Genomic DNA, 12,016 nt, shown 5'->3' with positions numbered 1-12,016 from the left:
TTGTCCTGTAGAGTGCTGAATGGCAGGACTTTGGATCCCTTTGACAGACACCTTCATGACCTTTTATGGCGCACAGAATCAGAGACCATGGCCCCAGCAGGAACTCCTTGGAAGGTTAACTGGGAGTCTGCTTGTAACCTAACTTGTCGGGGGTTTGAGACAGCTGTTCAGACTAATCAGTGCCCATTCTACCTCACTTTGTCCCTTCAGAGGACCTAAGGTGTGCCCACTCCTGCCTGTGAGCCAGGTCTAGATACACAGGGGCCAGGACACAGTCCTGCTTCCCATTCAGTTAGGCTGGATTTTCCACTGATGTACTCATTGTAAATACATCACTGTTATTTGTTCTGTATGAAAGATATACCATGTCTGTTTTACATTGAAATTGGAAGCTGTAAACCAAGAAAACCACCTTCAAAGCATTCCTGGAAAAGTACTTAGGATGTGAGGTCCAAGATGACATGGCTAGTCCCTGGCTAGGAACTGTCCCTTTGAATTTAACTGCCTTAAAAGCAAAGGAAATAGAAATTTTGAATTTCCTCGTAATGTCACTTTTGAAGGGCTCTGTAGCCTGTGGCTCCCAAGTGAAGACTGTACATCATTAGCAGTCTTGAGGAAGAAGAGGGGTGGTTCCTCTAAAGTCTCTTATGGACAGAGGTCCTGGACAGGGTACCTCTTACTGACAGCAACACATTGCTTGTCTACACCCAGTCCTATAACAAATCTGGGCATTGGGCAGTATACAAAGATACTGGTCAGGAATGTAAGTGTCTGAACTCTACCCTAAACTGAACTCTGAATGGAGTGGGGGTATCATCTGCGGTTCAATAGACAACCAGGTTTGGAATGGATCAGCTTGATTTAATTTCTGGTGAAGGAAGTGGGGTGTCTCTGATGGCTTCTGTCTAGTCCCTTGAAGGTATCAGTTCGGTCTGGTCTCAGACCCTGATACTTACCTGCTGGGGCAGCATCCCTCAGGGAAAGGCAGAGATTGTCATAGGCACAGTTCTATGCTAGCAGCATTGGGTATTAGTAGTTCACATGGTCATACCCACTTTCATTTGGTCTCTATGTGGACCTAAGGCATGAACAAGGTCCTCAGATATAAAACATCACTTCACCTTTCCCTCCATCTCCCTAAGATGAAAGACTGGTAGGGAGAATGGTAAGTTCTTTTCATTAGAAAGGCTTGGTAGGTGAGGTCTTGGAGGTAGGGTATGTTTCTGTTTTGTGTGTTGAGACAGGGTCTCACGTGCCCCAAGCTGTCCTCACACTGGCTTTTCAGGTTCACTTTTAGCTTAAATCATTCTGCTTTCACTTCACAATTTCTAAGATTACAGGTGGGGCCGCCTGGCCGGTGGGGACAGCACTAGGCATTGACCCAAGACTTGCTACATGCTAGGAAGTCACTCTCCCAACTGAGATGTGTCTCAGGTGTTGTCCTTATTTTCCCACTATCCTTTATTTCCCCCAAGAGGCAGAATCTCACTGTAACTCAGACGATTGTAATTAATCCTGCTTTGGTGTCTTTGGTGCAGATTGGAGAGCACCATACTCATCCTGAGACCTTTTGTTTTGATCCACTACTTCTGTTTCCTCTGCCAATGGATCATCACACTTTTATCAGCTCCCTAATGGCTGCATTCTCTATCTGCTAAGGACTCCTGGGGCAATTCCCTAAAGCTAAGCACGTGGCTTCCATGACTGTACCCTTAACCCAAACCCCACACTGTAACCAGCCCAGCAGGTTCTTCCTGAATGTGTTTTCAATCACCTGTACTTGAGGAAGGTGATCTTTCCTTGTCTACATTCATCCTAACGTGGCTTCTCACTAATATTCATATTGATAGAGGGATTTTGAGGAAGGAATGACACATTCCTGGACAGTGTTTGGAAAGTATAGCTCAGTTCTCAACAAGGAAAAGTAATATTGGGCCTTCCAACTCTTGCTTTGGAAGGAAGAGGTGCTGAATGGCTTCCCCTATGTCCCAATGGAGGATCCTGGAAAGGGAATCTGGGCTTCTGGTCAGTTATGGGAGAACCAATTAGCAGGGTGGCAAAGGCTGTTCCCCATGACATCAGCAGTCCCTTCTCTGGACATTCTATTGTATCCTGGACAGCTCTTGGCATCCCCTGTGATGTCACCAGTGTTGTAGAGACACCAACATCACTTAGGGCATTCCTTCAGTGTCTGTAGGGTACACCATAGACATGTTGTCAAGACTGAGGAGTCTACTTGGGAAAGAGAATGGAGAACATCCAGAGACCAGAGAGGCAGAAGGAAGGTGCCGTCCAGGCTCAGAGGATAAGTGGTTCTGGCGAAGGCACAGTAAGTGCTGGGCAGGAGATGGGGGGCTTCCTGGAGGAGGTGGGCTTGAACTGGGCCTTCCAGTAATGGGGCAGAAGAGCTGGAGCCTCTGAGAAGCAAATGGGCATCCCTGCCTATAATTCCTGAAAGTCAAGGATTCCAGAACATTGGTTTATTCATCCCCTAAGTCAGGAGCTGGCAAGGCCAAGGCTGTCGTTCTGGGAGCGCCTATCTTTTACCTTTCCTGGGTCTTGGGGGTGTAATGTGGGGACAGAAGGAGACAAGCAGGAGGCAGAGAGGGACTAATGTGTCCCCACCTGAGGCCAGGCATCGCTGCACTTCAGCTTCGAGAGTTTCCTTTAGGTGCAGTGGCTGTCGACACTAGTCACATGGAGAGAAAAGTGCTTCTGGCCAAGACATCATGTCGGCAGGCTGTCCAGCAGACTCCTCTGACCACCTCTCTCTGACAGTGGTCCCTTAGGGTCCTGAATCAGCAGTTGAGGATGGCAGGTAGTTCTCTAGTGTAGTCAAACATCTGTCAGAGTCATGGGACCAGGGCATAGATTGGCTTTCTTTGTGCCAACTTCCATGTTCTGGGCTGTCAGTGTGGTGACTTGTTGAGTCTTTAGACCATGTTGTGCCCCTGCATGACTTTTCAGTCCCAGCCATCGTGACCAGACAGGAGATCTGGACTGTCCACAACACCTGAGTGCTTGTGCACTGTATTATTTTTCTACTGGCTTCTGAAACCACGGGCAGACTTCAAGGCTCTTCCCCACGTTGCATCCTGTGCAGCTGTAAATATGCCTGAAGAGACTATTTCTGTGTTCAGCTGAAGCATGTGTGGGAAGGTAGAGGAAACCCCTGGCTATTTCCATCCTAAGGTGGCCTCTCAGTATTATTTAATAGAGGAATTTTGAGGAAAGAATGAGACATTCCTGGTTGGAAAGTATAGCTCAGTTCTCACCAAGGAAAGTACAATGGGGCTTCCAATCAACTAAGGAGACTCTGGATTTGGAAAGAGGTACTGAATGGCTTCCCCTATGTCCCAATGGAGGATCCTGGAAAGGGAATCTGGGCTTCTGGTCGGTTCAGGGAGAAGCAATTAGCACAAACTCAAAGGCTGTGCCCCATGACCTCAGCAGGCCCTTTGCTGGGTATTCTATTGTATCCTGGACAGCTCTTGGCATCCCCTGTGATGTCACCAGTGTTGTAGCAACACTGACTGCCTTGAGGACATTTGTTCAGTGACCACAAGCCTGGCCTCTAGACATGCTGTCCAGACTCAGAGGTCTGTTTGGGAAAGGGAATGGACAGCATGGAGAGACCAGAGAGAGGCAGAAGGAAGGTGCCGTCCAGGCTCAGAGGAAAACAGGAACAAGTAAGTGGTTCTGGCGAAGGCACAGTAAGTGCTGGGCAGGAGATGGGGGGCTTCCTGGAGGAGGTGGGCTTGAACTGGGCCTTCCAGTAATGGGGCAGAGGAGCTGGAGCCTCTGAGAAGCAAATGGACTTCCCAGCTTATCATAATTCCTGAAAGTCAAGGATTCCAGAACATTAGTTTGTTCATCTCCTAAACCAGGAGCTGGCAAGGCCAAGGCTGTCATTCTAGAAACACAACTGTCACCGTTATAGGGTTTGTGGGTGTAATGTGGGAACAGAAGAAGACCAGCAGGAGGAGAGAGGGCAGGCATCAGTGCACTTCACGCCCAGTAGTTTCCTTTAGGTGCAGTGGCTCTCGACACTAGTCACATGGAGAGACAAGTGCTTCTGGTCAAGACATCATGTCGTCAGGCTGTCCAGCAGACTCCTCTGACCACCTCTCCCTGACAGCGGCCCCTTTAGGGTTCTGATCAGCAGTTGAGGATGGCAGGTAGTTCTCTAGTGTAGCCAAACATCTGTCGGAGTCGTGGGACCAGGGCAGAGATTGGCTCCTTTGTGCTGGTTTCCATGTTCTGGGCTGTCGGTGCAGGAGCTTGTTGAGTCTTTAGACCACGTTGTGTCCCTGCATAACTTCAATCCATAGCTGTGGTCCTGGAGTGACCAGGCAGGAGATCTGGGCTCTTCACAATATCTGAGTGCTTATGCACTGTGCCATTTTTCTCCTGGCTTCTGAAACCACAGGCAGACTTCAGAGCTCTGGACTATGTTGCATCCTGTGCTGCTGTGAATATGCCTGAAGAGATGGTCTTTGTTCCCCTGAAGTATATGTAGGGAGGCAGAGGAAACCCTTGATTGCTTACACAGCCACATCTCTACAGAGTGATGAGAGCTGAGATCCACAGCGGGGGCATCTCAGCCTGCCCCAAAATGTTTGGGGTATCACTGAGTTCCAGACATGATCTGTCTGTTTGGGCCTCAGGGCGGTCTGTCCATCCTCTATGCCTTGTCACTATGCAAGTTCACTTGTGTTCATCTACCCACAGAGACTGCTATGGAGCCATCATCCCACCCAACCCTCCTCACCAAGAAAGAGGTGAGGAAGGAAATGGAGAGGCTGACCACGGAGCTGAAGCTAATGACCAGTCAAAGAAATGAGCTACGGGATCACCTGATCTTTGTCACTGAAGGAACCATGGACAATAGGTATCCATTGTTTCAGACTCCAGGGCATGTCCTCAATGTCACCCTCACCTTCTTCCTTTCAAGGTCTTGGGTTCTAGGAGGTTGCACTTCCAGAGTGATTCTGTTCCCAAACTCATGTCTTAAATTCTTCTCAAAGGAGAGGCAGACCTGAAGCTTTGGAGGGAGTGAGATGGGGACTCTTAACTATTCTGCTTTCTCCAAATGAAAACCAGAGCCTGTAGTCTGAGTTACACCACTCAAGGATTGAGACACTAATGTGTGAGTTCCCAGGATACATTTTGAAAGAACCTGACAGATGTTGGCTTGTGTGAGATACTAGCTGCTGTGAGTCAATGGTGAGTCTTTGAACTTGCCTGGCAGGTGATTGTGTGCTGGAAGCTCCTGGTAGCAGCTACAGGGGCCTGGTCCAACTTGGTCCATCTCAATGTGTGACTGGGGCTCATCACTGTTTCTCTCTAGTTGTGTGCCTTATACTCTTGCTCCATGCATTTCTTGAGCATCTGATTGTGTGTGCTATCTGTCTCTCTGTCTCTTTGTATATATCTCTCTCTCTCGTGTGTGTGTGTGTGTGTGTGTGTGTGTGTGTGTGTGTGTGTGTGTGTATTTGCAGGTTTGTGTGTCCCTCCAGACTCTTGGGAGCCAGGGAACTGTGGTAGAACCTGAGGATTTGCCTGTCTCAGTTTCCAGGTGATGCCAGTGCTGAGGTCTGGGAGCCCCACTTTAAGCAGCTCTGCTCTTGCCCAATGTGCTCAGCTTGGTGGCACCTAGGAATCCCTTGGGGAGTTTTTATAGCTGTCCTGATGTTGGGTCTCAACCCCAGAATTACGTGCTCTGTCTAACTGTTCAGTAATAGTCACCGAGGATCTAGAATCACTCTTGTGAAACAGGAGAAATGTCACTGCAATATCTGGTGTGCCAAGTCCTGTGGCATAGACTCCTGGTAACATAGAAAGCTAGACTGACCATCTAGGCCTGCTGAGTAAGCTCATGCAGCCAGGGCAGCCTCCATCTGAACCCCCAGCCTCTGCTGACCTGGGGCCAGGATAACAAATTTAAAAGCACCAGGAAGTCCCAGTACATTTGAGCCAGAATGTGGTATCCACTGTGCAGTGGTAGACCGGGATACAACTTGAGTTCCCGTGAGCCTTGAGGCCTGTGTTCTCAGGCTTCCTTCTTCCTGTCTCTAGTCTCTACCACAAGCCAAATTCTGTAAGAAACTGAAGTTGGAGCATAAAGAGATCATGTCAAAATTAAAGAGCTTGCAGAATGAGAACACTGAGTCCTCAGAGAAGTTCAGTGATCTGACCAAGGAGAGTCTTCTGTCGGTAAGTGCCCGTCTTGACAGGGACTCCATTAGTTGTGGAGTGCCATCTCTGCCTGTCTTTTTCTCTGAACTGGAGTTTCCCCAACTCTGACTCTAGCCGTTCTGCTTCTTAGTAAGCAGACTTAGCAAGCAGCTCTTGGACTTGTGTCTCTTGGACTCAGTTTTGCTAAGTGTAAAAGAGACTGTTAGCCCCTGCCACCATTGTCCTGGAGCCTCAGGAGCATCTAAACAAGCAATTTCCACCATGATAGGATTGTCAGGCAGTCCTGGGCATCTGTAGCTCAGGCCCCGGCTTTACAGGTCTGGGTGCTGTGGAACCTGTAGATAGAATAAACTCCCCTGGGGTCTCCTGCCCTCCCTCAGAGGGTATTTGCCCACTACTTGGTGATGTTTCCCCATTACCTTGGAGATTAAGAATAATTGGGGGACTCCTTTATATTGAAGGGAAGTGGATTCCTTTTGGTGTTGGGGTTTTCTGTGGTAGATTGATTCTTTCTGCTATCCGCTGTTCTCTCATTTTGGCCTTCTGAGTGCAGCTGTCACATCTGTATGGGATCTAGGCTTTGTCTTCCTGGAAACCTGGCACCTTTTGGGCTGCTGGTTCCTGGAGGCTGGGGTGACAGGAGGAGGCTGGCAGGGCCTTATTATGCCGTGCGTGTCTCCAGTGGTCTGCACAGCCGGCTCCTGATGGAACAGACTCAGCTGGAGAAGAAGGTGGGCATGCTGAGGCAGGAGAACAACAAACTAATGGAGGATTGGATCCTGCTGAAGCACCATTCCAAGGACTTGAAATTGATCTGTAAGGACCAAGAGGAAGAGACCAGTGACCTCCAAACCCAACAACAACAGGTAGGGGCAGGTAGGTGGGTCAGGCTAAGCCCTGGCACCATTTGCCCATTGGATTCTCTGTCTGCCCATCCACCCTCCTGTGCTTTCACCCATCACCTTACTCATCCATGCTCCCATCCAGACACCCACCTCATGCCATCTGAGGTGTTCACTTCAGTGGCCATGCACAAGTACTTCTGGGAAGTTAGCCTCTTCTGAGAAACTAAATTATTGGCAAGCCATGCCCGCTGCTCTGCTTGAAACTGTGGTCCAATGAGGAAAATGGGTCAATAACATATCAAACCTACATGTCATTATGATAGGTAGGATGCTATGCCCAGAGCTTTGAGTAAATGAGTTCTGGGTCCTGGGATTCATCTGCTTGGCAAAGCTCATGTGAGATCACTTGTTGGAAGCAGTTTGCAAGGAGGAGATCTGTGTGCACATGCCAAATGAGTGCTTCTCATTTCATGGATTAGGGTGGCATGTGGCCTTCTCCTTTCTTCCTGCATCCGGATGTGTTCTCTTCACTTTGCCCAGCTCTTGGTCACAGTTAAAGAAGCCTGAGTAGTGGCTTGTGAGCCCTGTTTTCTGAGTTGGACAGTTCTCCACTCCAACAGAATATATCTGGGGTTCATTGGATGATCACCTGGGGATTTTTGACAAGCTAGTGGTGGAGAGTGGGATATTTGGGCGCAAAATTTCTCTGAGCAACTGAACATAGTCTAGGCAAGCCAATCATGTTTCCCCCAGCAGTCTTAGTCCCCCAAGGAGTGATGGCTAAGTGGTGAGACTCTTCTAAAAGGCTGGTGTGGTTAGTGTAAACTCAACTGCTCACATGCCATAATGTTTCTTTCTCCTCTCTCTCTCTCTCTCTCTCTCTCTCTCTCTCTCTCTCTCTCTCTCTCTCTCTCTCTGTGTGTGTGTGTGTGTGTGTGTGTGTGTGTGTGTGTGTGTGTGTGTGTGTGTGTAGTGTATGCATGTGGATGTTGTGGTGCATCATGCATGTGTGCATTGCCTACAGGAGACCACTGAGCTTCTTGTCACTGTCTACCTTGAATCAGGGTTTCTTATGTCCCTGGATGCTTACTGTTTTGCCTGCCTGGCTGACCAGCAAGCTACTGGGATTCTGTGTATGTGCTTGCTTATGTATGACAGTGTGTAACCCTCCACTAAGAACCCAATCTTCTAATGAACTGGAGCTCCAAAGTTTGGAGGAAAGACTTCAGTTCCGGCTGAAGCAGAAGGAGATGGTCACCCAGGAAAAGGACTTGGCAGAAAAACTGCAGCATCACTTTGAATTCTCCCAGATGAATTAGGATCCTAGGCTTGGGAGAGGAGGTAGAGCCAAGTGGGTCCCCTGTACTTGAGATCTCTGTCATTTATGGGCCTCTGTTCACATGCATGTTTCCCACCTACCAGGGAAAGAAGACCTCACATAAATATGATGGTCCCATCAACAATAACTTTTGTCCAGAAAACAATACATTTGATACTCAGTATGTCTATAGAATTGAGTCCCCCTTCCTCTCTTCTGAACTCTCTGTGTTCTGAACAGGATTTTCTTGAATTGATAGAGATCTACCTCTATCATCCCAAGTGATTGGATTTAAATGTGTAGAGTACCACACCTGGCTAAAATTACATTTTTATTGAGGAACATCCCCTGTAGAGAAGAGATTCCCACCTTTGAACACTGCTCTCTGCATCTTTTGCCCATTTACTGTGTAAAGTGTTCTCTGGATAGAATAGGTTAAGGACTTTCCAGAATGAACCCAGGCAGATGCCTCAGCTCCAGGGAAGATCAGAACCTTCTTGGGAATGTTCTGTAACATACTCCCAAAGGAAGTCAGGATGCAGATTCCCAGCATATTCCTAAGGAAATCACAAGTTTCTGTTTGGTCCCAGAGCCCATGCAGGGCCAGTGTTCTCAGGCACACATCTCTGCTCTAGGATTACTGACTGACTCTATCTTGCATGTTGCTCATGTTCAAGGTATCTCCTGGGCATGAGGACTGAGCTAGCCTCGTGACCTTGTTCAGGTGCCCAGATGACAAGACTGTATTATGGCTATCAATAAAACGATGTGGTTGATCAGTAACTCATCATCAGTACCATGTGTATTTATCATATACTGTTGGCTATGGTATTAACATCCTCTTGCTATTTACAAAATGATGTCCCTGAACTGTAGGAGAATACCTTATTTTTTTAGTAGAGAGGACATCACACAGTGCTCAGTTTAAGTTATGATGCGTTTAAGGATAAGAAAAGTTCTAGACCCTGCCACTCTGTGAGCCTTGTTCCTTGGGGGTTTAAACAATGACATCAGTCAAAGGATCAATGTTGACTGTCCAGCACAGCTGAGGTGGTGGGGGTTAGTAGCTAGACAGTTGACATGGCAGGTCCCCTCCTGACCTGTGTCTTAACTGCTTTTCTCTCCCAGGTCCAGAAAACTTCAGCTGGAACAGGCCACAGCCCAGGATGAGGGCCCCTCGCAGAGGGGGGCTCTACAGCAAGAGCCACCTGCTGAGTCCCATTCCCAGCAACTGCTGAAATCTGGGGATGAAGTTTCTTCTTCAGATTTGGTTTCCATTGTGGAATAGGCCTTGATTATGCCTAGCCAGTGACCCAGCATGGCTGCTTCTGAGTCTTGACTCCCTTTCCCTCTTGACAACACCTTTTGTGAGAACTGAGGAAGAAAAAGGAAGCCACAGACAACTAGAGAGCATGGCATTCACCACCCTTGGATCTAGGCCTCCTCAGAAAATGACACCCCTTTGTAGCTGTGAACTCAGAAGGAGGAAAATCCCTTACCCTTGGGGAGAACATGGCATATAAAGCCCTAAAGAGGAATGGCTATACTCCTCTTGAAAATGCTGTTATAATTGGTGATTGTCTTCCTACCATGTCTCCAAGGCCAGCCACAGGTGGTAGATCTGTGCTGTTCAATCTGCAGTGAGAGAATGCTGCTTAATTTTATTTGGGTTTTGGTTTAGGTTTTTGCTTTTTGTTGTTTTGGCTTTGGTTTTGTTATTTTGATGTTATTTGCTCTTCTTGTTTTTCATAATTTGCTAAGGCTATTCCCTGTTTATACTGACTGCCCTTTTAGAGCCCCTTTTGAGGAAAATGTATTTTTTATGAATAAAAAAGCAATTTCTAACTCTTCACACTTACACCGGACTTCTTTAGTCTGCTGTGGTGTCACACTCCTGTAACCCCAGAACTCACAGGCACAGATGGAGCTCTGCAAGCTCCAGGCTTCATGGTTTACATAGTGAGTTCCCAGCCAGCCCAGGAAACACAGGGGATTGGTGCCTTGGGTGTGGATAGCAGCTCAGATGCAGAACCTATGCTTGTTCTTGGACATAAGGTAGCAAGGCAGTCACTGATTGTAACAGCCTTTGAAAACAAGTACAGCCATGCCTCTTTGGGGCTTTATATGTCATGTTCTCGCCAAGATCAAGAATGAAACATGTAGAGGCTGCTCCACCACCATCCCCAGCGGCATCAGAGGCCCCATGAATGCACAGCCTTCACCTGCACCAATTGGAGGAAGAGTCCCAGAAGCCAGTCAACAGGCAAGACTCCTGCAGCCGGGCTGCTCCACCACCCTCCCCAGCAGCATCAGAGGTCCCTGGAGGCACAAGCACCACACACACTGATTGGAGGAAGAGTCAACAGCTGTACCTATAATTACCCCAACCCCAGATGGGTAAACGGCAGTGTAAGAACACACTCGACAACATAAAGGGCAATATGGCACCAGAAGAACCTAGTGGTTCTACAACAGCAAGACCTGAATATCCCAACGCAGATGGAGCAGAAGAAAATGACCTTAGCAATAACTTTATGAAGATGATAGAGGTCCTTAAAAAACAAAAAATTCCCTTAAAGAAATGGAGGGAAAGACAAACAAAAAATTGGAAGAAATCAGTAAATCCCTTAAGGAAAACCAAGAAAGCCAAAAGGAAACAAACAAACAGGTGATGGAAACAGTTCAAGACTTGAAAATTAAAATAGAGACAATAAAGAAAACACAAATGGGGAGGGGGGCGAATTTTAGAAATGGAAAATCTGGGTAAACGAACAGGAACTACAGATTCAAGCAAAACCAACAGAATAAAATGATGGAAGAGAGACTCTCAGGCATTGAAGATACGATAGAGGAAATAGATTCATCAGTCAAAGAAAATGTCAAATCAAACATTCTTTTGTTTGTGTGTGTGTTTGTTTTTCAAGACAAGTTTCTATGTAGCTTTGGAGCCTTTCCTGGAACTTGCTCTGTCAACTAGGCTGGCCTTGAACTCACAGAGATCCACCTGTCTCTGCCTCCCAAGTGCTGGGATTAAATGCATGCACCACCACTGCCAGGCTCAAATCCAACAAATTCTTAACAAAAACATCCAGGAAATCTGAGACACAATGAAAACACCAAACCTAAGAATAATAGGGATAGAAGATGGAGAAGAATTCCAGCTCAAAGGCACAGAAAACATATTCAACAAAACCATAGAAGAAAATTTTCCCAACCTAAAGAAGGACATGCCTGTGAAGATACAAGAAGCTTATAGAACACCAAATAGACTGGACTGAAAAAAAAGTCCCCTCACAACATAATAACCAAAACACTAAACATACAGAATAAGGAAAGAATATTAATAGTTGCAAAAGAAAAAGGCCAAATAACATATAAAGGCAGACCCATCAGAATTACACCCAGCTTCTCAGTGGAGACTCTGAAAGCCATAAGGTCCTGGACAGACATTTTGCAGACACTAAGACACCATGGATGCCAGTCCAGACCACTATGCCCAGAAAAACTTTCAATCACCATAGACGGAAAAAACAAGATGTTCCGTGACAAAACCAGATTTAAACAATACCTATCCATAAATCCAGCCCTACAGAAAGTACTAGAAGGAAAACTCCAACCCAAGAAAGTTAGCTGCACCCACAAAAACACAGGCAAT

The 12,016-nt window shown here is 47.1% G+C and overlaps 1 protein-coding gene across 1 annotated transcript; it reads left to right on the top strand.

The window, feature by feature from the left end:
- Positions 1–4,252: 4,252 nt before the first annotated feature.
- Positions 4,253–9,649, top strand: LOC128106971 (disks large homolog 5-like). The gene is made up of 5 exons (XM_052732338.1): positions 4,253–4,961; positions 6,079–6,220; positions 6,826–7,074; positions 7,186–7,234; positions 9,490–9,649. Exons 1-5 carry the CDS (start codon positions 4,644–4,646, stop codon positions 9,647–9,649), a joined length of 918 nt encoding a protein of 305 aa, XP_052588298.1. The 5' UTR covers positions 4,253–4,643.
- The last annotated feature ends 2,367 nt before the right edge of the window (positions 9,650–12,016 follow it).

This window comes from Peromyscus californicus, unplaced genomic scaffold (genome assembly GCF_007827085.1).
Source record: "Peromyscus californicus insignis strain IS unplaced genomic scaffold, ASM782708v3 Scaffold_12__1_contigs__length_115047231, whole genome shotgun sequence".
NCBI classification, from domain to species: domain Eukaryota; kingdom Metazoa; phylum Chordata; class Mammalia; order Rodentia; family Cricetidae; genus Peromyscus; species Peromyscus californicus.
Note: the sequence above shows the minus strand (reverse complement) of the source record. Positions and strands in the feature narration are given on the sequence as shown.